Consider the following 23996-nt stretch of genomic DNA (forward strand, 5'->3'; position numbering starts at 1 on the left):
TCCCAGAGACATATGTACAGGCCTGCAGATGTATTCCAATGGGCAATATCTCTTAAGATTTTGGACCCTTTGAGCCTGTGAAGTTTTCTTCACACCAATGTTACTCCCTAGCTGGGAGATTCAGCCTGTTTCCTCATTCCTAAATTTTGATTTGGTATCTAGGAGAGGGATGCTATGGTTGTTTCTGGGGTCATATTAATGGTTGGGAATTCCCTGGACAGATCTGGAAAATACAGGGGCTCATAGGCAAGCAAAAGTTGATCTGTCATGTTAGTTAATACATTATGTATAAATGGAAACACTCACCTGATGCTATTTTTACCCTTGCATCAAAATATTTATCTTTGTCAGGTGTTAAATTTGTCCTCGGTACCAATATAAATCTCGTTTTTAACTTAAGGTCTTAACCATCAATTAAACTGTATACTAATCCTTGGCCACCTGTCTGGATACCTGAAGATATGCAAGAGGTTGTTGAATAAGAGTTGTATATAACTAAAAACATGTTGAGTATTGTTGAATATTATACAGAGGTTCGACAAATAAGAGTTAAAAAGTATTTTTCTTTTAATAAAATAACAAAATTATTGGTAAGCTTCAAAATACAGTATAGCCAGTTGATGGGGTGGCTATTTTGTTCTTTAACAGTTCATAAAAACTGTTTCAAAATTTAATCCATCAAGTAAAATGTATGAGTCCAGATTGTGAAATTTTAACACACAGAATACAATCGGATCATTAAAAAAATTTTTAGCCCATGACAACTACCAGCCATACTTCACACAGTAAATTATCACACGATCTGCAAAGTGAAGAAGTTTAAACAGAACGAAATGAGCCAAAGAACTATACAGTATCATTAACATGTTTCTTAAGACCAACCCAATAACCACACAACACATTTATTTTGTCACACAAATTTCCGAATGGTGTAAAACCAGATTAACTAATTTCATCCGTGAGATATTTTCCAACGGTGTCAGCAGACACTACGATAACATCATGTAAATGTACAATCTTATACCAAAAATACCAAAAATGAGACACTGCTGTAAAAAGTCCACTGTATAAGGTATATAACCCTTCATGAAGATGATGTTTCTATTTTCATGCAGTCAGATTTCATCAGAATATCACTTATCAACAAAAAAACGAAATAACATATTATGTTTTTACAAGAATTGCTATGTAGATGACAGAAATTGTGATTAACGCCACAATATTTTAGTACTGTTTCTTTAGATTACCCCTAAAACATGGACGGTAACCAACTTCTCTAAAGAGGAGTGGAGCCAGAAGGTCCTTCATCAGACAAAGTACCTGTACTGCTTTTACTATATACTGCATCTCTAAACTGAACAATGTCTTTATTATGTGCACCAGAGCGGAGGTGTCGAGCGAGGTACTTTTTGTCTGAGAACCCCTTCCCACAAACATCACAGACAAATGGCTTCTCTCCAGTGTGGATCTTAACATGACGTTGTTTGTCACACAAATTAGTAAAGTTTTTCCCACATATTTCACATTTATATGGTTTTTCTCCTGTGTGAATCCTGAGGTGAACTTTTAGAGCAGAGTCCCTACTATAGAACTTTCCACAAATATCACATTTGTGTAGCTTCTGTCCCACATGTTCTATAGTATGTGTGAGAAGTGCAACTGAATCATCAAAACCCTTCCTACATATATTACAGTTAAACGGCTTCTCCTTGGCATGCGCCTTTAAGTGGTGGGTGAGCTGATGTTTCCCTACAAACCCTTTGCCACAAACATCACAAACATGGGGTTTAATTTCCTGGTGTGTGAACATGTGACGCTCTAAAGAATATTTAGTCTTGTATGCAGATCCACACACATCACACATGTGACTTTTTTCATTTGAATGCTTCAACAGGTGAACTTTTAGCACTTTTTTCGTCGCAAGACCAAGTCCACATTCTTCACACTTGTACGGCCAACGACCTGTGTGAAACAACATGTGACGTCGAAGGCCTTCCTGGGATTTAAACTGACGACCACAGAAATCACAAAGTTCTTCTGAATGAAGGTATTTATGTTTCTTAAGAAGTTGAAGTGTTAATTTTTCTTTCCCACATACATCACAAGTGTATGGAGGATGTTCATCCACAGAAACACACTGGAGTGTAGCAAGATGGTTCTTGTATGTTTTTTCGAATTTGAATTCTCGTCGGCAGTTATCACAACGAAATCGAGCATCAGTCTGCTTGTGAGATTTACGGTGCCGACTTAGGGATGCTTTTGTATTAAAGTTCTCCCCACACACGGTACATGTGTGAGGCAATCGCTCATGACATACGGTTTCGTGGTCCACAAGAGAGACTTTCAAACGAAAACCTACACCACATAGAGAACATACATATGGACACTCGCCTGTGTGGAGTGTCATGTGATTTTTCAACTGATGACGAGACTGAAATCCTTTCTCGCACACGTCGCATGAAAATGGATCCACCCCTTCATGCTCTTTCGTCATATGTTCTTGATAAGTACTTTCAAACTTGAAATTCTTGCCACACTTTCTACAGCTTAACTGTTCTACATGTTTCAGTTTCTTTTTTGTAGCCTGTGATTTACTTTGTGAGTTCAGTTGACCATTCTTACATAACGTTTTCCCTCTAGTATCAGATTTAAAAACAGATCCTGTCTTAGAAACATGCTTTTTACAATGTTTTTTAAATGCAGATTCATCCTTAAAACTCCTGCTGCACTGTTTACAGTTATATAGATCAACTAGTTTAACCCTCAGGTGTTCATTCTGTAGAGTTGTTGGGAAATCCTCTGACATTTCATCAATACCATCAGAACCTACAGCAGATCCCACACCACCATCTGAGGGCACTGACCTGGATTCAGTTATGTAAACTTTGGTTTGAGACTGTGAAGTATCCACATCTTCATCCTCAGATATGGCAAGCCTAGTTCCTATCTTAACAGATTCCTCAGGAGATATATGATCAAAAAATTCTCTTTTACAAATATCCTGCTGATGAAATTTGTGTGCTGACTGTGCAATGACTAGCCTCTGTCCACGACCTTGGACAGCCCCTGTAAGGTCATAGCTCTGACTTTGGGCACAATCCATTGAAGAGTTCCGATTGTTCTGTATTTGCTCAGCCTCAATAGGAAAATAGCTATCGTCCTGCATTTGGACTCCCATCAATGGAGAAAATCCATGATCTTCTCTTCCAATACCTGCAGTTAGTGTATATCCTTCATCCTGACCTGGCTCTGCTTTGATTGCAGTAAAAGTTCTCTCTTCTGCTGAAAAAGATGTGTAAGGTTTACTAGTCAGTATAAATGTATACAGATGATAATTATTGATTTTTACAAGTGACGGTGAAGAATTAAGACCACACTTCTTTTTCAATCAAGGAGGTAAAAAAATTCAACTTATGAAAAGCAAATTAACAAAAAATCACAAAAGTTTGTGTAGGAAAAAGTAGTGGTCATATTTGATAGAATGTATGTTTTATATGTTTTGTGAAAACGTTATCACATATACAAGTACCATACATCCTACAGTAAGCATTAGGAAGGTCAACTTTTCATGGAATCCCGAGGGTGGCCAATAAAGTATTGAAGGTTGCTAAATCTGTTGAACAGCAAACATATAGACAGCATTATCACCAGACATTGCCAACTATTCTGGGTACTACAGGGGTTAGGATCACTTTCTCCTGCACCCTTGGAACAATATCATGGCAAAATTGAGAGTTCCATGAGTGACACCTTGTGGTGAAATGAGAAGATTGGTTTCATCATTTAAAGTACATCAAACTAATCTCAAAGTCGCAGTATGTTGTTGTACTGGCTATGAAGTCGGGGTTTTCTCCCTTGTAACCTTCCGAGGAGTGTATCAGTCCATGAATATCCCAATAGACAAGTTTTTTATTACTGGAACACACTCTAGACCCTCAAATAACTTTGCTGTTGCCTTAAATGTTGCCTTGAAATGTTGAACAGGTGCAGGGAGTGATAGCCAGAATGACTGTCGACAAATATCAGTGCATTTATCTTAATGACTGTTGATTTTCAGCATCAAATACCACACTTTTTATTAATGTAAAATACCTGGCCAAAAGACCAGGAAACAAGCTTTTTCAACATAAAATACCAAGTCTGGGGGTCAGGAAACAAGCTTTTTTTAACATAAAATACCCAGTCTAGGGGTCAGGAAACAAGCTTTTTCAACATAAAATACCCAGTCTGGGGGTCAGGAAACAAGCTTTTTTTAACATAAAATACCCAGTCTAGGGGTCAGGAAACAAGCTTTTTCAACATAAAATACCCAGTCTGGGGGTCAGGAAACAAGCTTTTTTTAACATAAAATACCCAGTCTGGGGGTCAGGAAACAAGCTTTTTTTAACATAAAATACCCAGTCTGGGGGTCAGGAAACAAGCTTTTTTTAACATAAAATACCCAGTCTGGGGGTCAGGAAACAAGCTTTTTTAACATAAAATACCCAGTCTGGGGGTCAGGAAACAAGCTTTTTTTAACATAAAATACCCAGTCTGGGGGTCAGGAAACAAGCTTTTTTTAACATAAAATACCCAGTCTGGGGGTCAGGAAACAAGCTTTTTTTAACATAAAATACCCTGTCTGGGGGTCAGGAAACAAGCTTTTTTAACATAAAATACCCAGTCTGGGGGTCAGGAAACAAGCTTTTTTTAACATAAAATACCCAGTCTGGGGGTCAGGAAACAAGCTTTTTCAACATAAAATATCTAGTCTAGGGGTCAGGAAACAAGCTTTTTCAACATAAAATACCCAGTCTGGGGGTCAGGAAACAAGCTTTTTCAACATAAAATACCCAGTCTGGGGGTCAGGAAACAAGCTTTTTCAACATAAAATACCCAGTCTGGGGGTCAGGAAACAAGCTTTTTCAACATAAAATACCCAGTCTGGGGGTCAGGAAACAAGCTTTTTTAACATAAAATACCCAGTCTGGGGGTCAGGAAACAAGCTTTTTTTAACATAAAATACCCAGTCTGGGGGTCATGAAACAAGCTTTTTCAACATAAAATACCCAGTCTGGGGGTCAGGAAACAAGCTTTTTCAACATAAAATACCCAGTCTGGGGGTCAGGAAACAAGCTTTTTCAACATAAAATACCCAGTCTGGGGGTCAGGAAACAAGCTTTTTCAACATAAAATACCCAGTCTGGGGGTTAGAAAACAAGCTTTTTTTAACATAAAATACCCAGTCTGGGGGTCAGGAAACAAGCTTTTTCAACATAAAATACCCAGCCCGGGGGTCAGGAAACAAGCTTTTTTTAACATAAAATACCCAGTCTGGGGGTCAGGAAACAAGCTTTTTCAACATAAAATACCCAGTCTGGGGGTCAGAAAACAAGCTTTTTTAACATAAAATACCCAGTCTGGGGGTCAGGAAACAAGCTTTTTTAACATAAAATACCCAGTCTAGGGGTCAGGAAACAAGCTTTTTTTAACATAAAATACCCAGTCTAGGGGTCAGGAAACAAGCTTTTTTTAACATAAAATACCCAGTCTGGGGGTCAGGAAACAAGCTTTTTTTAACATAAAATACCCAGTCTGGGGGTCAGGAAACAAGCTTTTTTTAACATAAAATACCCAGTCTGGGGGTCAGGAAACAAGCTTTTTTTAACATAAAATACCCAGTCTGGGGGTCAGGAAACAAGCTTTTTTTAACATAAAATACCCAGTCTGGGGGTCAGGAAACAAGCTTTTTTTAACATAAAATACCCAGTCTAGCGGTCAGGAAACAAGCTTTTTCAACATAAAATACCCAGTCTGGGGGTAAGAAAACAAGCTTTTTCAACATAAAATACCCAGTCTGGGGGTCAGGAAACAAGCTTTTTCAACATAAAATATCTAGTCTAGGGGTCAGGAAACAAGCTTTTTCAACATAAATTACCCAGCCCAGGGGGTCACAAAATGACCCTAAACATCTGACAGATAGAGGAAACATTACAGATATCACATAACTTACTCCTAATGAAAAAGTCTAGCCAAACAACTTGCTTTAAGTATTGTACCATCATGTTGTACCATGGTACGTTTATATGTGTACTCACAGTATAATCATCTCACAATCTGTGGCTCACGAGAAACAAAATGAAACACAAAAACACCTTCCTTTCCTTAAAGTTTAAAACCAAGCTCTAAACTGTAATTTGAGATAAGTAGAATGATGATTAGATCAGGAGAACTATTTCGTTATTTATATAACGAGGGCGCAGTTTCTACCAACTTCTTAAAAGATATGTTAATAGTTATTTCTTTCGGAGTAATACCAGGAGTGTTTAAATGGATATATTGTGATGTATCACAGTTGTATCAATGAACATTTATTTGAATATCATTACACCATGCATTGATATAAAGTACACATCAGATTTATCACAGGGTTGCCCTATTATTCAGTCAATATACTGACATATTTGTGTATTGTGATATTAAGTTTCGATAATGAGATACCATTAGAACTAACAGACAGCATTGAGAAATAAATGTCGACCATACATCTAAAATGACTTAAAGTTTGAATTGCAAATGGTCGTCTTCCACATTGTCGACCTATATAATCAGCCATGTGATAAAATGATCTTACATATGTTTCCAATTGATATATGGTTTAGAAATCTTGTCAGAACTTTTCTATAGCTTGTCATCATGTTTCATATATCAATCACATAAGATCCTGTATCTATTTATTTCTAATCACTTAGATATTTGGTGTATCATTATAGAATTGGTACAACTACTTCTTTTGACAACAATGCCAACAAAATATTTAAATCAAACTTTAATTCTTAAAATCTAATATGGTTACTGCTGATTATCATCTTGAAAATACAATCACTCCATGTATGTTCACAGTATGACATAATGAACACCTTAAAAAAGTTTCAAGAACTTTTCAATCGCTAGCTGTTTGGAAATAGTGGTAACAACTTCAAAGGTGAAAAATTTTAAATGGCAGTGTGCAGCTATCTTGAATATATGATATTGTTGAAAAAAGGTATGCACAACTAGGAACTCAAATACCAAGTTTTAAGGAAACCTTTTCAGTGATTCTTCAGAATGTAACAAATTAACTGTATGTGGGAGTAACAGTCAGGCCACACTAGAATTAGTGATCGCAAAAGTCCAGGAGGGAGGTGGGGAAAATTGAAACATGTCTGGACAGTCATGTTGTATGTAAAATTATCAATGATCTCCATTGGGTTGAAATGCTTATACAATGCAAGATTTCAGATTGGATTTATCAAATATATAAACAGTGAGAAGGATATCTGGTAAATGGTCTTACTCATTCATTGTACTCGACTTGTAATACAGATATTAGTCAGTCAATATGGTAATTTGTTATAATAGGCTGGTCACATTCATTGTAATAGTGGCAGGTGGTTCAAAACATACACACGAACCTGATCATCTTTAGAAATCATTCTATGCTAAAAATTATGACAACTACTGAATTTTATGTAGTATTTAGTGAAGATCTCCAATTTTTTGACATGCAGTGTATAACTAGATTACTTTTTCCTCCGTCAATTCCTCGCCTTTAAAACATAGCACCTTACACTGCAGTGTCACTGACAATTTTTATATCTTTTTAATTGTTTGACTATAATTTTTTTTGTACATTTTGGTAAATTTTTTTTTTTGTGGAATCTTGGTCTGAAATGTTTCCAACCTAGCATCAAAGTTATAACTTTACGTTCAATCTTCAGCTCAGTACACTATCAAATTCTAAATTTGTACTGAAATCCTTCCTCCAACAATGTTGTTGTCATGATGAAAAGGACAACTTATTTGATTTTAGTTAATGTTATTTTATTAACAAATCACCATTAATCTCCATAAATCAACACATACAGAAACAAAAAGACATCAACATCTGACACAGTTTAGAAGTCTATTCTTAACTACAATGTACCACAGCCATGGTAGTGAATATTTAATTTCTATGACCTTTTTGCACCAATAAATATGTAGATGTGTGTATGCAAACAAATGAACATCAAAGACCTAACAACCAAAACCAGAAATTACTGTACAATATTGTTTACACTTCAAGCTCAGTGATTGAATTTTTATGAAATTATCACACACATATATATACTGGATCTGTAAGTTATTTTGAATTCAGATGACAATATTTAAACAATCTGGGCTTTCCTTATGGATCTGAGGGGCTGAATACGAGACACAATCAAGGTCAATCCTAATTTCAATTATATCACATTATTTCAAAATATGGTAAACTTGTATTGATTATTACATAAATTTTATTTAAAATTGATTATTTATTTCAAAATGAAATAAAATGCCCTTCCTGAAATAATAATAATCATATAATTAAGTAAAAGAGTACATTTGTCAATCTCTTCACTTGTATAGAAGTGTTAAAAGATACTCCCAAGACTAAAGGTTAAACCAAAGATGGGTTTTATGCTTGTATGAACATATTCAACTTCAAGAAAGAACAGGGTTTTCCATAATTTTGTTAGTAGTAGGCTGTGTAGTGAAAGTAGGAGGCTGGCCTGCCGTATACGTGTATTCGTGTACGGAACATTATTACGGAACTGGATTGGTGTAGGCAGCCAAATGATCAAAGTAGCCGGTCAAATTGGCAGGCGACTGGCTCTTATGGAAAACCCTGCAGAATAATGCTATTTTATACATAGCCTTTAGTCAAAACAACACAAAATAAATGAAGATATAGCGATCGCTTTGGCTGTTGGGTCATCCGAGTTGTTAGGCATGTCTGCCAGAAATGGTGTTCAATTTCAAATTCTAAGTAACAGAACTAATCACTGAGTTAAAAAGAAAGTTAGATGTCACATGTGTTTATAAAACCTCCCAACCTACTGTATATATCACAGAGTATGTGGAGAAAAAGAAAGTTAGATGTCACATGTGTTTATAAAACCTCCCATCCTACTGTATATATCACAGAGTATGTGGAGAAAAAGAAAGTTAGATGTCACATGTGTTTATAAAACCTCCCAACCTACTGTATATATCACAGAGTATGTGGAGAAAAAGAAAGTTAGATGTCACATGTGTTTATAAAACCTCCCATCCTACTGTATATATCACAGAGTATGTGGAGAAAAAGAAAGTTAGATGTCACATGTGTTTATAAAACCTCCCATCCTACTGTATATATCACAGAGTATGTGGAGAAAAAGAAAGTTAGATGTCACATGTGTTTATAAAACCTCCCATCCTACTGTATATATCACAGAGTATGTGGAGAAAAAGAAAGTTAGATGTCACATGTGTTTATAAAACCTCCCATCCTACTGTATATATCACAGAGTATGTGGAGAAAAAGAAAGTTAGATGTCACATGTGTTTATAAAACCTCCCATCCTACTGTATATATCACAGAGTATGTGGAGAAAAAGAAAGTTAGATGTCACATGTGTTTATAAAACCTCCCATCCTACTGTATATATCACAGAGTATGTGGAGGTGAACATTGAATGTCTTTAACAATTATTTGTACTCTGTCTACAAAACAATTTTTTTCTCTACATTTTAAACTTTTGTACAGGTACTGCAGGATTATTTTTTTTGTTTAGAAATATTGTCAATGAATTTTGTTTTTTGATTTAATAATTACTTTATTGCAGAAAGCTTGTACAATAGGAATGGACACAAGGTTTACACACTTATAAAGCCCTCTCTATTACATAGTTTATAAACCAATACTCAAATCAATGAATAACATACATACAAGTACATTATACATTAAAGCAACTCTATTTGTCCTTTGAAAACTCAAGACGGAAAAACACTCATTAAATCAATATGGTGAAAGTTAATATTTTCAACCCTGTGAATCACATTTGACCTTGACAAAGTATACAGTATAATTTAAGAACTATATTATCTAAAGCAAGTAGATTTAGATTAAGATATAAAAACAGCTACATGTCTATAATTTTTGGCTTATGTGCACTACTTAAAGTGTGTTTCCTCAGGTACTTTTTGTCTGAGAACCCCTTCCCACAAATATCACAGACAAATGGCTTCTCTCCAGTGTGGATTTTAATATGGCGTTGTTTGTCACCTAAATTGGTGAAATCTTTCCCGCACATTTCACATTTATATGGTTTTTCTCCTGTGTGAATCCTGAGGTGAACTTTTAGAGCAGAGTCCCTACTATAGAACTTTCCACAGATATCACATTTGAACAACTTCTTGCCCATGTGCTCCAGAGTGTGATTCAGTAATGAGTCTCCATCATCAAAGCCTTTTCTACAAATATCACACTTGTATGGCTTCTCCTTGGCGTGTGCCTTTAAGTGCATCTTAAGTTGGTATTTATCTGTGTACCCTTTCCCACATATCTCGCACACGTGTGGCAGGTCACCACGATGACTCATCAAATGTCGATCCAATGTTATCTGATTCTTATATTGGTTTCCACAGACATCACACATGTGTGATCTTTCCGACGAATGTGCTAACATGTGTTTCTTTAACTCAGCATTAGTGCTTAATCCCCGTCCACAGACTTCACACCTGTATTTCCACTCACCAGTGTGGAACATGACGTGTCTGACGAGAGCACACTTGGATTTGTATTGTTTTCCACATATTTCACACTGAAAGGTTTTTTCTTTTTCGTGCGTGCGACTGTGTTGCTGTAGTAACGGAAGAGATGTGAAGACAAGACCACATGTCCCGCATGTCTGTCGATCATCATTCATTTTAACATGCATCATTTGGTGATTATTGAACGCCTTCTCAGATTTAAAATTTTTTGTGCATTGTCCACATGACAGAGGACCTGGCTCATCAAATGCTATTCCCTCGTGTTCTGTAGCACAGTGAACTCTGTACGATTCTTCTTCCTCAAATTCTAACTCACAGTGTTCACAGGCTAAAGTCATACTAACTCCATGTGTTTCCATGTGTTTTATGTAAAACTTCTCATCTTTGAACTTTTTACCACACTTGACACATCGGAATATCTGCACCTGCGTATGTACAACAAGGTGATTACGTAGTGATATAGCTTTTCGGAAATTCTCACCACATACATTACAAGTATGGATGTCCTCTGTGTGTTTCTTACTGTGAGTGATCAGAGAAACTTTCTGACGAAAGCCTTTCCCACAGATAGTACAAACATGAGGACGTTCGCCGGTATGCCCCATCATGTGAAGCTTCAATCCCAACCGTGACTTAAAATCTCTCTCACATAACTGACAATTAAACATATTGACCCCCTGGTGTTCCTTCATAACATGCTCTTTATACTGATTCTCATATGGGAAAGTCATTCCACAGTATCTACAGTCCACACTGGCAAAGCCTTCATGTGTGTCCTTTGTTTGTAATTGAAGTTGGGGGTTAAAGCTATCTTTGAATGTTTTCCACAAGTGCTTTTTGCTATGTTTTTCCAACTGTGTCTCTTGTTGAAAACCTCGTCCACAGATCTGACAGGAGTAAGGCATATCAGCCATGCTTATCCTCAAGTGTTTGTTCTGTTGACTGGGCGTCGGACCAAATGACAATGACTTAGTAGATACAGGCCGTAAATCTGATACCTGGGTACTACCAGGAAGTTTTGACAACGATTCTGGATCATTATTTTCTCCATCAGTAGAACTTAATACTAAACTAGATTCTTTACATACATCTGTATCAAACTCCTGATCAGAATTTGAAACATCAAAACCAGACGGAGGATTCACATACAAGAACTTGTGTTCTGACACAGAACCTGTTGTGTGATCACCAACATCAGAAGTAGTACACACTGTTAATGTAGGGCTCTCAGGATTCCTTTTGTGTGTGCTTTCATGATCTTGTAAAGCGATTAAGTCAAAAAATATCTTTCCACAAGTACGACAGGTATTGGGCTGCCATCCTGAGTGTATCTCCAGGCATTTGGGCTGAAGTCCACGCACCATGCTGGTTATTGTATATGATGGTTCTGAATGTGACATCTCAGCTCTTCTATCACCAACATCCACCATTTCCTCATCTTCTGAAAAACAGGTACAAGTTGTGTCAATACGCCAAGGCAGACAGGCAGCGTCTTCATAACATCAACAAAAAAATACCGACAACAAAATCGAAATTTATAAATCAAATCGGTGAAACGAGTATAAGATACTAATACTTCTAATTATTTCTGTAGAGACTCTTTAAATGAAAACGAGAATAGATCTGGCAATATGAAACGGTAAGTATGTTTATAGATTGCATTCTTAATGTAAATCTTTTGTAAATCCAAGAAAACAATGTCATGTTCCTGTATAAGAACAAGGTCAACACAACAAAACCAGCGGACATCAGTTGTACATGTTCCACAAGGCGGTAAGATTTCCCAATGACATCATGATGATGACAAGTCACAAATATAAAATCTGATCACATAGATGTTTGATCCTCATAAGTCAAGTCACGCAGACTGCATCTTTATATCACAATCATATAATCAAGTCACACAGAAATCTGTTTCCTTTAAAACATCATAATATTGGTTAAATACTAGATTTACACCACTTATATAATCACAGTTCTGTACTTAGTCGTGTCATATAGTAATTCTGTTTCACTTAAATATTCATGTATTCAGTCAATCTTCGTAATATCTGGGTTCCATATCCTTGTCACCTAGAATTTTAATTTACTCTGATATATATACCAAGACAATGTCTTGAAATATCAGAGTTCTCTACTCTTGTCATATGAAAATTTGACCCTATATGTATGTCTTTGTAATATTAAAAATCTATGACTTTTCATATGTGTATTTGATTCACTTGAGTTACCAAGGCAATATCTTCACCAAATCAGGATCACATGCGTATAAAACAGTTCCGTACACAAAGACTCCCACAGCTCGTGTCTCCACACAATGATATATATCTGGATGTATGCTGGCTACCTTTCTCACTCTGGAGGTGTCTACATACATATGTAGTCTTATCCAGTGTTATATCTTATATATTTTATGTACGTGCCACCTTGAATAGATATTGATAGGTGGGCGTTGTTTAATCGAGTCGATTCTCTGGTGACATGTTGAGTGGTATATACTCCCAGTATGTATAGCTGCACCAGAATCAGGTCATGTTTCACATTTTCATATTGATAATGACGAGTACAGGTAAATCACACTTCACATAAACAGAACTAATTACAGGTAAACAGTAAGCATCAGTCACTAAGTACATCACTTGTTTGATCAGTGACACACCACATGTTTAACACAAGAAATCACTTTATTTTACTTCTGTAAAGGAACAAAGTCCTTTCCCCTGCATCCTCAACCAGTCCAGTGAACATTTACTGATGTCAGAAACCATACAGAGATTTACTGATGTCAGAAACCATACAGAGATTTACTATTGTCAGAATCCATACAGAGATTTACTGATGTCAGAAACCATACAGAGATTTACTGAGGTCAGAAACCATACAGAGATTTACTGATGTCAGAAACCATACAGAGATTTACTGAGGTCAGAATCCATACAGAGATTTACTGATGTCAGAAACCATACAGAGATTTACTGATGTCAGAAACCATACAGAGATTTACTGATGTCAGAATCCATACAGAGATTTACTGATGTCAGAATCCATACAGAGATTTACTGATGTCAGAAACCATACAGAGATTTACTGATGTCAGAAACCATACAGAAATTTACTGATGTCAGAAACCATACAGAGATTTACTGATGTCAGAATCCATACAGAGATTTAATGTGATCAGAAACCATACAGAGATTTACTGATGTCAGAAACCATACAGAGATTTACTGATGTCTGAAACCATACATGCTAATCAAGCTTTAGACAGGTTCTGGAATAGAAGTTCTACCTTTGTATCTGTCAACATTCCTTGTGGAAGTGATTTCTCATTTCACAATAACCAATTAAAATAATCAATAAAATGAAGTCCAATGAAGTATTTTTCTGATCTGTTACACCACTTAGCTCATCACCATCAATTTTCAATCACTCAATGCCTAGTTCTGACTTTAAATTGACACATGTAGAGTAGAACTGAACCAAACACAGCAGTGCCATTTTCAACACCAGTATTGCATCTTGCTGTTGATCAGAGTGTTCGTCCTATTATTCTTGACATCCTGTGTGGGGAACTTTCACACTATACAGTCAATTTAGTTTTATCATTCTCACCAGAAAAATATTGCACTTGGCTTTTGATCAATATGTTTACGTAGCTGTTTTAACAATAGTGTATTATTTTAATGACTTCTATAATCAGATGGGAATTTAACAGCAAATTTTGTTATAAACAGTGTCATTAAGCGAGTGGAATTTCCATTTTTTGGCCGTTAATTTAAGCTAACAATATCACAGGTAAAGCAATATGATTGTTACAGTATTTATATGACAAACACAGTATCGTTACTTCAGGTTAAGATGCTTTCTACAGTAATCAGGGTAATATAAGTGTAAGTTTTGTAAAGATTGTACAAAAGAAACACAATTAAATAGCACCTTTTCATATTTTTTAGATCATTCTCAACAGCCCATCAACACATGAAAGGCCATTAGGGCCATCAACCAGTAAAACACACAGCGATCCAAAAGGAAATAACATCAAACAAACTAAAAGGTAAAAGACAGATATATTAGAAAAAATTAAAATGGTTACATTATCACAAAAGATTAAAAACTGGAAGTCATAGTCTATAATACAGGCCAACATCCTTCAGGTAACCTAGAATTTTATTAATCAGAATAGTTTCAAAAAGGATCTTTAGACATGTAATGTTACGATAAAAAAGTTCTGGAGTAGACAGAAGGTCAATGCAGTTCAATAAAAAATATCTAATGGTGAATGGCTCATCACATCCTATGCACCGAGGGTTATCTTTGCCTTTTAACATATATAAATGTGTAAGGTATGACCTATCCGAAGACGGGCAAGGACAACTTGGTCTCGATAGTTGTCTCTATAGCATGGAGACCATTCACCGATGATGATAGGTTTTATGGAGTGCAATTTATTATCGGTATATTGATTCCATTCCTCCTGCCACTGAACTGTTAATGATTGTTTGATAAATTGTTTAAAATCAGTAAAATGAAGTTTAAAAACAACAGGTGGTAGTGATAAAGCTTCCTTTGCGGTACGATCTGCCTTTTTTTTGCCTGGTATTCCCATGTGCCCAGGAACCAAGCAAAAAGCAAAACGAAAATTAAAGGTAAGTTCATGGTATAGTATTAAGGTATTTTATGAATGAAAATATTTTCGATATTTCTATTGCTAAGACTCTGCAGTATAGAAAGAGAGTCTGAATGGATAACAGCTCTCATTACTTTGTTTCTTTGAATATATTCAAGGGTGAGGTAGATATCTCACACTTCTGCCAAGAATATTGAGGTGTTGTTCCATAGCCGGCATCCATAGGCTTCATCTCGTGAAACCATGGCCGTGGCAACCTTATCATTATCTTTTGAACCATCAGTATATAAATGTAGAAATGTTTTATATTTTAACTGCAATTTCCCGAAGGTTGAACGAAAGGTGCAACTGTCTGTGTCTGATTTAACCATTTCATGAAGTGAAAACTCAACTTCAGGTGAATTCAAGAGAAAGGGTGGAATTTCTTTCATTCCAAATGACTGAATTTGTCAAAATCAATATTTATGTTTCGTAAAAGAGTGGAAATCCGAATACCGAATGGTGGAATGGTCTTTAGTTTGTTTCGAGACAAGGTTTCATATTTTGGATTAAATATAAATGAAAAAGCAGGATTTGAAGAATTTGACTTTTGCTGAATGGTGTATTGCTCCTTTTAATAATGTAGTGTGAGATACAGTAGTCCCAAACATAATAATGTAGTGTGAGATACAGTAGTCCCAAACATAATAATGTAGTGTGAGATACAGTAGTCCCAAACATAATAATGTAGTGTGAGATACAGTAGTCCCAAACATAATAATGTAGTGTGAGATACAGTAGTCCCAAACATAATAATGTAGTGTGAGATACAGTAGTCCCAAACATAATAATGTAGTGTGAGATACAGAAGTCCCAAACATAATAATGTAGTGTGAGATACAGAAGTCCCAAACATAATAATGTAGTGTGAGATACAGTAGTCCCAAACATAATAATGTAGTGTGAGATACAGTAGTCCCAAACATAATAATGTAGTGTGAGATACAGAAGTCCCAAACATAATAATGTAGTGTGAGATACAGTAGTCCCAAACATAATAATGTAGTGTGAGATACAGAAGTCCCAAACATAATAATGTAGTGTGAGATACAGAAGTCCCAAACATAATAATGTAGTGTGAGATACAGAAGTCCCAAACATAATAATGTAGTGTGAGATACAGTAGTCCCAAACACAATAATGTAGTGTGAGATACAGTAGTCCCAAACATAATAATGTAGTGTGAGATACAGTAGAACCAAACACAATAATGTAGTGTGAGATACAGTAGAACCAAACATAATAATGTAGTGTGAGATACAGTAGTCCCAAACATAATAATGTAGTGTGAGATACAGTAGTCCCAAACATAATAATGTAGTGTGAGATACAGTAGAACCAATCAGTGAATTAAACTGCATCATAGAGCTATTTCATTCTTCTAGAACTCCTCAGTGATGCTAAGGGCCTAAATTTTGAATCCTAGGAGGCGACTAAGGAAAATCCGAAGTGCTCAAAAGAAAAGCCAAAGCCTATATGGGGAAGTGCACTAGCCCCATAACTCAATAGATTTTATAATTCTCATATATAAACATCAGAAAATTTCACAGTACTGTGACTCATAGATATGTATTAAACTATCTGTAAGATATAAGTAATTTGTGTAGCTTTTTTTTTCAATTGAATCAAAAAAATATTTTTTTTGGAGGGTGACACCTAAAGAAAATGAATGAAGCCATGATATTTTAGTCAGAAAAGTTTTCATTCAAATTACTACAATTTTTTGGTTTTAAAACTTTATAGAAGTTTTGAGATTCTAATGACTGTGATAACATATATACATCATCACAAATTACTGAAGAAGTGCTCTTACCTCTTAATTGGGCTGTAGTTAAATATTCTTTTGCTGCATAGAGTTTTTCTGGTACAACTTCAGGGGTTTCCATAGAGAGGTCCATAGCCGACACCTCTTTTAGAACAGGAACTGAATGCGGTTGTAATTCTAGAAAAATGATAACATATCGATAGATTTTTTTTTTATTTCATAAGGTCTAACAGTAAAAGAGTTCATTTTAGCCTGACTTTGAAGGATTGGCGTTTGGTATTCCATCCACTGGCTCACACAAATGATAAAGAAATTTATTCAAGTTGACTTTACTGTAAATTTCCTCTAGTTTTCTAAACAGAAAGTACCTATCAATTCATCTACTGAGTTATACAAGTTACAACTCACAAGATGTGTGTCACTAATATAACATTGAAATAGTATAACATTAATATTTGGTGGTTAAATACCTAACATAACTTGTGTTTCAAATCCAATGTGTTATTGATATGGCAGTCATACTCCTGTAAAATCACGCACTTTGTGGGACTTGAGGTTTATATGAGGTTTTGATTGGTTAAAGAGGGCTCAGAATATATCTTACACTAAACGTACTTATCAAAGTTTTACCAATTTTCATTAATCGCGGGGATATGAATGCATGGACGATAAATACCAACGATAACAATGAAAATAAAACCCACAAAAATTACTGATATTACATTTGTTGGTGTATTATTATAATTATTTTTACAGTCTTAACGGCCCGTCAACACATAAAAGGTCATCAGGGTCATCAACCGGTAAAACACACAGCGATCCAAAAGGAAATAACATTAAACAAACCAAAAGGTTAAAGACAAATGCTGAATATCTTAAATGGGTATGTTAATGTCAGTATAAAATAATCAAACACTACATACTTTTATCTAATATGGAAACATATTTCTTTGATGAATTGTCAGGGTGTACATCAGTTAACTGTTTGTCTTCCTCATCCAAACATTTTCTATCCTCTTCCTCATCCATGGCAGACTGTTTTTCATTCCCAGTATCAGTAACATTGGAATCTACATCACAATCCTCGTCACTATTGTCAGAGTTTGAGTGAACATCTTCATCAACAGTAAGCCTGTTACCACCAACATCCATTGTTCCAGATTCTGCCTTCACAGATTTATCTGTAAAAAGGGACAAACTTTACTTCACTTTGATAGGAGACAGATGAAAGGTTGTTGACATGTCTCCAATCGGGATTGAATTGAACTGAGGGATATTGTGACTCCAAATTCCCCCCTTCCAAACCCCCATCCCCACATAGTCAGATAAATATGTTTTATATATCAGAACTATCACAGGTAAGACTTTCTCATCCCAGGTACTGTTATAAATAGCGGTTAAACAATGATTGGTTGTTGAATGTTGAATTTCTTTCACACAAGTTAGTTTATTTTTCAGAAGTTAAAAAAATCCAGAGCTTCTGCCATGAAAAGTATCAAATAGGTAAGATTCAAGAAATAATCAACATTTAAAATCCTTCTAAGATCAACTGCTGGCCATGACAGAATATCAAAATGTCTTGTTCAACACTAATTCATGAAAATATAGAATTACATCAAAAAGAAATTTACAAATTGTAATTTCAACATGAAATATTTTTGCTGAGTCCAGTCATTTATTAGAGTTAATGAATGACTGTGTATCAAAGCCGTCGTCATATGTTGGGGTATTTACCTGTTTGTAAATCTTGATTGTGTTCAGATGTGTCCAACTCTTCTAGAATCTTTTCATTCTCTGATTCTAAAGTGGTGTCTTGATTATCGTCCATGTCATCTTCGTGCGAATCAACAGTCGGTAATCTGGAGTTCTGGACAAACATGACAGCATTCTGAGATGCGAAGTTGTCTTTCAGGAATGTCTCACATTTTCTCACTAGATGATTTACACTATACTGACGGGCCAACGGTAAAATGGAGGTAGCCACATCTACAGTCAACTCTATCCTGTCAGTGTACAGGTACCTGAAAGAAAAATATTGATGATCATGTAAAATATCGTCATAGAGAATGAACTAGGATCAATTTACATTAAATTATTTCTTCTCAAAAACTTGGAAATTTCAAAATAGTGAATAGACGGGACAGGCATTGTCCCATTTATCTAGCAATATATCTGAAAATGTATTGGCCCATACGTGTAACAGCCATTATTACAGTCTGTTCTGACATTATCCCTACATGTAACAGCCATTATTACAGTCTGTTCTGACATTATCCCTACGTGTAACAGCCATTATTACAGTCTGTTCTGACATTATCCCTACGTGTAACAGCCATTATTACAGTCTGTTCTGACATTATCCCTACGTGTAACAGCCATTATTACAGTCCATTCTGACATTATACCTACGTGTAACAGCCATTATTACAGTCTGTTCTGACATTATCCCTACGTGTAACAGCCATTATTACAGTCTGTTCTGACATTATCCCTACATGTAACAGCCATTATTTCAGAGCCTGTTCTGACATTATCCCTACATGTAACAGCCATTATTTCAGAGCCTGTTCTGACATTATCCCTACATGTAACAGCCATTATTACAGTCTGTTCTGACATTATCCCTACGTGTAACAGCCATTATTACAGTCTGTTCTGACATTATCCCTACGTGTAACAGCCATTATTACAGTCTGTTCTGACATTATCCCTACCTGTAACAGCCATTATTACAGTCTGTTCTGACATTATCCCTACGTGTAACAGCCATTATTACAGTCTGTTCTGACATTATCCCTACATGTAACAGCCATTATTACAGTCTGTTCTGACATTATCCCTACATGTAACAGCCATTATTACAGTCTGTTCTGACATTATCCCTACGTGTAACAGCCATTATTACAGTCTGTTCTGACATTATCCCTACGTGTAACAGCCATTATTTCAGAGTCTGTTCTGACATTATCCCTACATGTAACAGCCATTATTACAGTCTGTTCTGACATTATCCCTACATGTAACAGCCATTATTACAGTCTGTTCTGACATTATCCCTACATGTAACAGCCATTATTTCAGAGTCTGTTCTGACATTATCCCTACATGTAACAGCCATTATTACAGTCTGTTCTGACATTATCCCTACATGTAACAGCCATTATTACAGTCTGTTCTGACATTATCCCTACGTGTAACAGCCATTATTACAGTCTGTTCTGACATTATCCCTACGTGTAACAGCCATTATTACAGTCTGTTCTGACATTATCCCTACATGTAACAGCCATTATTTCAGAGTCTGTTCTGACATTATCCCTACATGTAACAGCCATTATTACAGTCTGTTCTGACATTATCCCTACATGTAACAGCCATTATTTCAGAGTCTGTTCTGACATTATCCCTACGTGTAACAGCCATTATTACAGTCTGTTCTGACATTATCCCTACATGTAACAGCCATTATTACAGTCTGTTCTGACATTATCCCTACATGTAACAGCCATTATGACATTATCCCTACATGTAACAGCCATTAACAGTTCTGACATTATCCCTACATGTAACAGCCATTATTACAGTCTGTTCTGACATTATCCCTACATGTAACAGCCATTATTACAGTCTGTTCTGACATTATACCTACGTGTAACAGCCATTATTTCAGAGTCTGTTCTGACATTATCCCTACATGTAACAGCCATTATTTCAGAGACTGTTCTGACATTATCCCTACATGTAACAGCCATTAACAGCCATTATTACGTGTAACAGCCTGTTCTGACATTATCCCTACATGTAACAGCCATTATTACAGTCTGTTCTGACATTATCCCTACATGTAACAGCCATTATTACAGTTCTGACATTATTCTGTAACACATTATTATCCCTACGTGTAACAGCCATTATTACAGTCTGTTCTGACATTATCCCTACATGTAACAGCCATTATTACAGTCTGTTCTGACATTATCCCTACGTGTAACAGCCATTATTACAGTCTGTTCTGACATTATTATCCCTACGTGTAACAGCCATTATTACAGTCTGTTCTGACATTATCCCTACAATGTAACAGCCATTATGCAAAAGAGAGTGATGCTTCTCAAGCCTTGCATTCCTCCTTGCTGTGATCTATCTACTTATGAGGTTTCATGTTGATAACTGAGGTTTCATGTTGATAACTGGTATAGTTTTAGTGCAATGCTCTTGAGAAAATTAAGTCTGAAAAAGTAAAAAGGACAGTTATTTGGTTTTGTTGATGTTTAAATCTAAATAAAATGAACAACTGATACAAAGGGAAGTAACCTGATAAACACTTTCACTATGTTTGCACGTCTTTTCAATTTTGTAGTAAAAGGAAATTGTTACCTGAAAATGCACATCCAAATATCCTTTCAGTTTAAAAATACTTTCAGATTGTGAATTTTTTTCAAAAGTATTAAAAAAAAAACTGCAATATTATGAAATCTATTCATTAACAATTTAAGAACAATAACTTGCAATTTTTCTCCTTATAAAGGATGGTGTTGAATAGTGATTTCACTACATACCTCACGAAAAGGGAGAATATATGTTGTTGTGTATCCAAAAGAGTTATCTCCCATTTACTAATTGTTGGGTCATCCAGCATAGAACAGAAGACAGAGCTCCGTGACACCAGTATTGTTTTGTGGGCCAGGATTTGTTCCTTGCCCCCATTGACCACGAAGGCAACATCACTAGCAGTACCAGATGACAACAGGTACTCCAAGCAATCCAGGAGGGATTTCTCACACTGCCAATCCCCACCAGGAAGCTGCAATGCAGTCATCTGAAAAGGAAAATATGGAAAATGATTACAGGTGTTCTAGATATCATACATCTTCCTCATTTCCAATTTACCACAAACCTCATCAAGCTTGAACCACTAACCTGTTCAGAAGCTTACAAAAATGATTTTGTCTGTTTTTAAAGTCATGGGAAGCCTATATATCTCAGCTTCCAAGCATGCCACTACACAAATACCATGACCTACATGTGTTATAGCAAACCTAACACTTATTTCAAAAAAAAAAAAAAAAATTCAAAAATTTGAAGTTCTTATTAGATAGGACCCCTGTGACCACAATAGTTAGTTGATGCTATTCATTTTAACAACTTGGTAACCCCTCATCCCTGCATGCTAAAGGTCCTATATAAGTATCCTAGCAGGGCTTATTGCTTAATGAGAAATGAATCAAATGCTTAGGACATTTCACCCTACGACATAAAAACTGACACACAGCAATCTAGGTTGTCTTCACCCCAGTACTCAATATGTCCAATATCAACACCCTAAGATTTCAACACATTTGACCCCTGTAACCCAGAAAATGAGTCATGATAAACCATTTGAATAAACATGGTTACACTTCAGTTCAAAATACAACATGCCCTATATTTTGATAATTGAGGAAAAGTTGTTGGAAGACTTTAATACAACTGGCACTTGTGACCTTGGAAGTTTGTCAAGGTTAAACAAATGTTTTTTTTTTTTGTGGAGGAGTTGGGGTGTGCCTGGTTTTTGGAGCCGACAGAAAAGATTCCTCCTTACATTAACAAATGAATTTCAACTTAAACTCAAATATAGAGTCCATATATACCTAGAAATATTGAACTATCTGATACATATCTAATATCCTACCTTGCACACAAACAAAATATTATATGACTTTGAAGTTATGTACTAAAATGATCTGGGAGTTTTGTTGAACTTTTTCTTGTATTTTCGAGGAAAATGCTGGTCAGTTGATGTTCAGTATGTAAGAAATAATTGTGATATCTTATATATATCTAAGTATACCGGTCTGAGTCTATGTCGACGGTGTGCCTAGATGAACGAGTCTATGATGACTAGTCTATGAGGATCAGAAGAATGACTATGTAATATATATGTATATATGTTTCTACCACGTACCACCATACAACCTGATTAGAAACTAACCCGTATTCACCTTAATTTGTTAATTCCGAAAATAAAACTATAAATGACCGTGATGGAATGTTATAGAAGATCATAGTACTTTTTAAGATTTATTTTTATAATCATAGGATGTCTATTGTAAGACGTCACAAATAACAATAAAAACCTTTTCCCGATTTTTAGTACCTTAGGGGTAAAAATTTGTTCAAATTTTGTCCTGAAGAAGCCCACTGTTCGGGCGAAACCGGTAAACGTTTCACACTAATAAAAAATCAACTTATACCAAACCTGTTGCGATTGACTTATATAATTAAAAGTTTCTCCTATTCGTCAATCGCCCTGCATACCGGGTGGTATCCGGGCAAGGGATATAAAGAACCAACAGAACCTCAATAACAATTTACGGCATTGGCTCTACCACTGGATTTATATATATCTATTTATAGCCCATTTTCATAATAATAATTAAAGTTGAACATGGAATATCATATTCTACTCTGTTATATCCGCCTTGAAACTGGTAAACATACATGTATGTGTTCAGTCTGGAGGGCTGATTATCCATCTGTCATATATCTAACCAGACATACACCGTAAGATGTATGGTGTTCCTTTTCAGAACCTGTTGAATATTCATTGGCAAAGATTTATGTCACGTGACTAGGTCCTATTGTCTCTATTTAATAATAGCAGTTAATACGTAGAACAGTATGACCATCAAACGTCCTCAAAATCATTATGAAAAAATAGAAATAAAACCATCCGTCATTTCATCGTTTTGTGTTCGATGTGTTTTTTCACAATATCAAACGTGGAGCCTGCAACAGGACGTAAAATATCTTTCAATTGCTGTCACGACCCAAGTCCCTGTGCACACTATCCCAACTAACTTCACGCAAGTATGTTGTACAATAGAACATGACAATATCATTTGTGACCTGATATCTCACCTTGAATGTGAAATTCAGTTTTACATCATGGTATCGTTGTTATTTGTTTCATTTTTAAAAAATATCACAAATCCACCTTATTCAGGT

General features: G+C 35.7%; 1 protein-coding gene across 4 annotated transcripts; it reads right to left on the reverse strand.

Moving 5' to 3' along the window:
• Positions 1-267: 267 nt before the first annotated feature.
• LOC132556338 (zinc finger protein 235-like) lies at positions 268-23996 on the reverse strand. Of its 4 annotated transcripts, none has more exons than XM_060220729.1 (6): positions 23910-23996; positions 21569-21828; positions 18744-19030; positions 17933-18190; positions 17058-17186; positions 268-3279 (listed from the first exon to the last, which is right to left on the reverse strand). In XM_060220729.1, the coding sequence occupies exons 2-6, from the start codon at positions 21826-21828 to the stop codon at positions 1277-1279; spliced, it is 2937 nt and encodes a 978-aa protein (XP_060076712.1). In that variant the 5' UTR covers positions 23910-23996; the 3' UTR covers positions 268-1276. The 4 variants fall into 4 exon arrangements, with proteins under 4 accessions (XP_060076712.1, XP_060076711.1, XP_060076710.1 ...); XM_060220728.1 differs by having other exon boundaries at positions 268-3282; XM_060220727.1 differs by lacking the exon at positions 268-3279 and adding an exon at positions 9076-12016.

This window comes from Ylistrum balloti, unplaced genomic scaffold (genome assembly GCF_031769215.1).
Source record: "Ylistrum balloti isolate Yb309-2 unplaced genomic scaffold, AGI_CSIRO_Ybal_v1 Utg370560, whole genome shotgun sequence".
Taxonomy (NCBI): domain Eukaryota; kingdom Metazoa; phylum Mollusca; class Bivalvia; order Pectinida; family Pectinidae; genus Ylistrum; species Ylistrum balloti.

What these genes read in the sequence shown, in the direction of transcription:
- LOC132556338 (XM_060220726.1), bottom strand. Translation starts at nt 21,828, where the DNA reads ATGACTGCATTGCAGCTTCCTGGTGGGGATTGGCAGTGTGAGAAATCC. An exon ending in TGTTTCCATATTAGATAAAA is followed by an intron (nt 17,187 to 17,932) that starts GTATGTAGTGTT and finishes TCATTTTTCTAG; the next exon opens with AATTACAACCGCATTCAGTT. An exon ending in AACTACAGCCCAATTAAGAG is followed by an intron (nt 12,020 to 17,057) that starts GTAAGAGCACTT and finishes CCTGTTTTTCAG; the next exon opens with AAGATGAGGAAATGGTGGAT.